The sequence below is a fragment of the Saccostrea echinata genome, unplaced genomic scaffold, assembly GCF_033153115.1.
Source record: "Saccostrea echinata isolate AGI-Se365-2 ecotype Australia unplaced genomic scaffold, CSIRO_AGI_Sech_v1 ptg000016l, whole genome shotgun sequence".
Classification (NCBI taxonomy): domain Eukaryota; kingdom Metazoa; phylum Mollusca; class Bivalvia; order Ostreida; family Ostreidae; genus Saccostrea; species Saccostrea echinata.
In genome coordinates this window covers 24,735,680-24,741,090 of record NW_026889765.1, presented here as the reverse complement: position 1 = coordinate 24,741,090, position 5,411 = coordinate 24,735,680, and the positions used below count along the sequence as shown (strand labels likewise).

Genomic DNA, 5,411 nt, shown 5'->3' with positions numbered 1-5,411 from the left:
CAATTTGACTTCACTCCCAATAGATGGCTAAAAGGGAACAAGTTCTCAATATTTTTTTCCATGCATGGTGTCATTGTTGGGTATAAAACCCCTGTAGTAAGCGTAAGGGGATGCCAGTTGTTTCTTTTTCGTTAAGTTAGAAAAAGTTGAAAAATCACTTACAACCGTCATTCATTACTGACCCCTTTACGTACAGATTAAGCCTATGACACAACCTGATTAAGAGTATTGTTACATTTTAATGGTGTGTCTGTTAAGATTAATCAAAGAATCTTATACGTTTCTATGCCCCCGTAATCGAAGATTCGGGGATATATAGATTTTGCCCTGTCCGTCCTTCCGTCTGTCTAGCTGTCTTTCTGTTTGTCTGGAAAATTTAACATTGCCCAAAACTTTTGATTGGTTGGAGCTATGGCTTTTATATTTCAATTGTGTATTCCTTGTGACAAGACCGTCCATCAGATACTCGCATATTTGACCTTGACCTTTGAGTTCAACACACTTTTGCAAAAATTTACCCAACTGTTCAAAAGTTATAAACAAGGTTAAAGTTTTCCAAAAGTAGGTCAAATTCCAAGGTCAAGGTCAATAAGCTATAATTGTTGGTATCCTAACGCAGTACAGTTAAGGTGCGCAATGGAAATATCGGCAATTTTTGTGATTTAAAAATATATTCTTAATCAGGATAGCGATTCTTTTTAGTACTTTATTTATACCGGACATATCTATTTGTCGTTATTAACTACATATTGAGGACGATTAGATTTTATATTTAGACTTGTCACGTGATGTGGCAGTCAAGTGATTTTAGAACATACACTTGCAATATTGAGGTCACCTTTAAATCTCACTAGTGCAAGGGCATAACCAAGTTAAAATTCTAAGTTAAGTTTATAAATATTTTCAACACGCATTGTAGTTTTTGAAAAGTGCTGCGATCCTATATAGATTCTGTTATTTCATTATTAAAATCCTGTTTGTACATGTATGACTGCATGCTCAAGTTTTTGCTGGTCAATGGCATTAAATATAGATATAATTAATTCATTTTCAAGATCTCACCAGGATCGCAGCACTTTTCAAATACCTTAATACTTCTAGAGTTTATTTGTAAAAGCTTACTATGATCCATTGAGTGTATGCCCTTGCACTAGATCGATTTATTGAGATCCTTACATTACCCTCCGATGTACTTGCATACAAATACACAGCGGTATCAATTAAATAGGAAATGTACGGAAAATATATGAATAAAATCATAAAGAAGACATTGAATCCAAGTTAATGGCCTCTTAAATATCTGCAAATAATATTTTATTTAATTATAAAATATATTTTTCGTTGCGAAAATATTACTTGATCCGCCTCTCACTGCATACACACTGCGTCAAGTTTTACGAAATGACCTCATATCGACAAGTGCATTGCGATCAGTGACTTGTTTATACCTTGCTATATAGGATTTAACTAAGGACAAAACAGCGTGTTATAGTAGGTTTTGATGTAGTTTGATGGTTTCCTACAGTTTAAAATAGCAAATAATTTCATTTTCCGGTATTTTTAAGACTTGTTGTGTGATGTCGCAGTTAGCATTTCCCGTACAAATTAGGCCCCGCCTCCTTTTTGTAGCCGTAACTGTGCTGCGAAGGAACGTCTTGTCACAATGATTACATATCTGAAGCATGAAAGCCCTAGCACCAACCATTCAAAAGAAATGGCCAAGTTGGGTAAAATTTTGCAAAACTGGGTCAAACACCAAGAACAAGATTAAGGGGTCAAACATGATGATACCTACAGAAATGGCTTGTCAAAATAAATATACATGTGAAATATCAAAGCAATTCCTCCAATCAATCAAAAGTTATGGGTTTTTGAGGACAAACAGACAGGCAGACAGCTAGACAGACGGACGAGCAGGGCAAAAACTATATGCCCCTGAATCTTCCATTGAAAGGACATAAAAATGATTACGAAACAAAAACTATTTCCTATTGCTATTAATGTTCAGTTTTGTGATATATTACTTCATAGTCTTATTATGAAAACATGCTGACAAATTGATAAATAATGCTATAAAGTTCATTACGTGGCAGCTGTTAGTTATCCTGTTAGTAGCAACTGGAAGCAAAATTTCCACATCAATGTTGCAAAATAGTTCTAAATGTATAAATAGAAAAATATGATAAACCAATGGGGTTAATTCAACGTATTCTTTCAGATATGACATTCAAGACCGAGTCTGTTCTAATGTTCTTTTTGGTTATTCTTCTGGTCAACAACCCTGATCGTCTTACAGTAGAAGGTAAGGATACCCTTCTTCCGTTTGCGAAAAGGGTTTTTTTTTTATAACGTATATATGTATCATGAAAAATATAAATTTCTTATACACAATATTATTCAATATTATTATATAATTCGAAATGTTTTCAGGAAATGGTCTTAAGCACCTTAAAAAAAAATGTTTTTTCGAGATCAAAATACGGTTAAATGATAAAGTAAAGTAACGCGTTTCCTAAGTTAATGGCATTTCCCCGCTTTGGTAGAATACAAACATTTTTTCGCAGTTTAATTCTTCATACTGGTTATCTCAAAGATAAGAATCAACATTTGTAAAATGACTTCTTCCTTTCTTTCACTTAACTGCATTGTTGTCATGCCGACGATCTGATTTGTTTAGCAAAGGGAGAAATTTCTAAAAGAAAAGAAAGTAGAAAATAAGTCAGGAACGTATCGGTCAAGTTTTGAAATTCAGGAAAATAACATCATTTTTTTTTTCATTTGTTCTGTAAGAAAGTACTCTGGAAGAGGAAATATGTAAAGTCAACCATTATGCATAATAAATATTCCCGGCTAATTTTTGAACATGTTATTGATGCAGGTTATCAAAGATATTTTTCATCCAATCAGAGACGCCGATTTCTCATCAATCTTATAAATATCAAATGATTAAAGTTAGAAGCAAACAGACCACATCCCAAACATTACTTCATTGTGGGTTTGGATGAAAATAGATTATGGGGGAATATATCGGTATTCAATGATTCTTAAAGGGACACATGTCTATTTAAAAATACAATAATCTTTAAAATCTATCTGGCTTATTTACTTAGTTAATGAAGAAAAAGAAACACTGAGAAATATACTCAGTATTGTTGATCATCTAAATTGGCAATTACTTTAGAAAGAATATACTTGAAAATAGTTGTCAAGTGAACATGGTTTTGAATTTTCATGTTGAAATTTGCAGTATTTCTAATTTTACTTTTACTTTATTGTTTGAAATTATCGTTGCAAGCAAACAATCGATGAAATACTTTTTTCACTTAAGGGGGCGATTCTCGATGCTGGTCCATGAATGGTAGATGCCAATATACATCGGAGCCTTGTATCGAATTTAAACCGGGATACTGTGCTGGACCAACTTATAGACAATGTTGTGTTAAAGGTAAGTAAATCAAAACTTCTTTTTTAACACGGAGACAAATACGAATATTTTTTTAAAAAATAAAGCTCGAAATCCATTATTCAAGAGTTATCTAAAATATTGTTTTTTCTATGGAATGTCTGTTTTAAGTAAACATGCACCGAATGTACAATTAAAAAACCATTAAAAAAACATAATATAAAAAATAATTAAAGATCTTACATGTACACTGTATCAAATCAAACAATTCCTACCTTAAAAAACTTTAGCCATGTTACATTGGAAATAAATAATTATCATAGTAAAATAGTGTAAGTGTTTCAAACAAATCAATGCATCTACTTACTGAAATTTTAAAACTGGATTTATATATGATTAATCATTCGTAGAAGCACTACGCTAAAAATAAGAAGAAAACGCTGAAAGTATTATCAAGATTTCTTTTTAACAGGAGCGGACATACAATGCTTGTTGAGACGTGGTACCTGCCAAGATATTTCGAACTACTGCAGAGGCAGATATCTGAGAGGTCTATGTGGCGGAGGTCTGTCGCGCCGTTGTTGTGTGTAATTCTAATTTTAGAAACAAAATCAGAATAATTGTAGTTTTACTTTCTGCTTTTTATTCCCTAATTCTGATAAACGCTGAAATATGATTAAAAGCAAATAGATAATTTGTTACTTTGTTAATTTGACATTTTGCTCCAAATGAATTTATCTCTGATTACGATTGTCAGCTGATTAGGAAGGTTCCACTGACTTATGCATGTTGAAAGCATATATAATGAAGTATGTCTCTGTTCTTGAAAATAAAATCAAAATTATTTAAGTTTTGTTTTTCCGCGAGAAAAAAAAACTTTTGTAAAAATATATGTGTAAATTACATAGATTACATTGTCTTAACAACGGGACTTGGAAATCGGTCCTTCGGAAGAGACCGATGAAATCCTTTTCAATGCCAACAATTTTAGCCATAAAAGAACCCATTTGAAACATTCTTGCTGATGTTGAAGACACGGAATCCTATCATATCTTTTTGTTACCCCCTCTTCCATATTACTGCAAAGCCATTTCAACTTGAATTATAATTGACTTATAATTGACTGTGTCTTTGGTAGTACTCATCATCAATTCATTAATGATTAAAATGTTTATAAACCTTTATTTCTTTAACAAATTAAAAACTGGGTAGCCATGATTATCCACAAGATAGGAAACTTTCCCTACCTCTGTGGACTGGCTAATATTTAACCACTGGATATCTGAATTACACAGTGGAAAAATTCTGAGCAATAGAATTTAACCAATGGTTAAGTATTAGAGTTCGAATCTCTGCCTTACTGACTGACTTAAGTCGATGAAAAATGGGTAGCAACTGTTCCTTCGCCATGCGCTCGGCACTTTGAAGTGAAAGTCGCAGGTCCTTCGGATGAGACCTTAAAAACCGAGGCCCCGTGTCAAGGCAGTCGTTGGCACAATAAAGATCCCTCACTGCTGAATGGCCCTGAGTGCCGAGTAAAGGTCAAAATTTGAAGCCCTTCAGCGGTATATGGTGACGTCTCTATATGAGTGAAAAATTCTCGAATGGGACGTAAAACAACATACAATCAATCAATCAATCAATCTTTTGCCAACATTCCGAAAATTCTATAGTGCACACACAAAATTATAATGATGTGATGAGCTGAAGAAAACGAGCGATGATCGATCAAACAACCCTCGGAAAATCCAGTGGTGGGATCAGATTCCTAGGAATAGTAAGCATTTCCTGTTGATCGGTCACAAGCATCGTGAGCCCTATGTATTGATCAGGTCGATGGGACATTCTTTAGTCAAATTAAGTATCAAAACAAAGGCCTAACAATTAGTATGAAACACATCACACAGATTACAACCCAATGATAGGTTACATTTGCTCACAAGGTCATTATAACATTATATAGAATTTACTAGATTTTATAAGAGGTTGTTGAAATCACTGTAACATC

General features: G+C 33.4%; 1 protein-coding gene across 1 annotated transcript; it reads left to right on the top strand.

The window, feature by feature from the left end:
• Nucleotides 1-2,146: 2,146 nt before the first annotated feature.
• Nucleotides 2,147-4,024, top strand: LOC133189044 (uncharacterized). Its single transcript, XM_061324485.1, has 3 exons — nucleotides 2,147-2,302; nucleotides 3,329-3,445; nucleotides 3,876-4,024. The coding sequence occupies exons 1-3, from the start codon at nucleotides 2,191-2,193 to the stop codon at nucleotides 3,992-3,994; spliced, it is 348 nt and encodes a 115-aa protein (XP_061180469.1). The 5' UTR covers nucleotides 2,147-2,190; the 3' UTR covers nucleotides 3,995-4,024.
• Nucleotides 4,025-5,411: the final 1,387 nt, after the last annotated feature.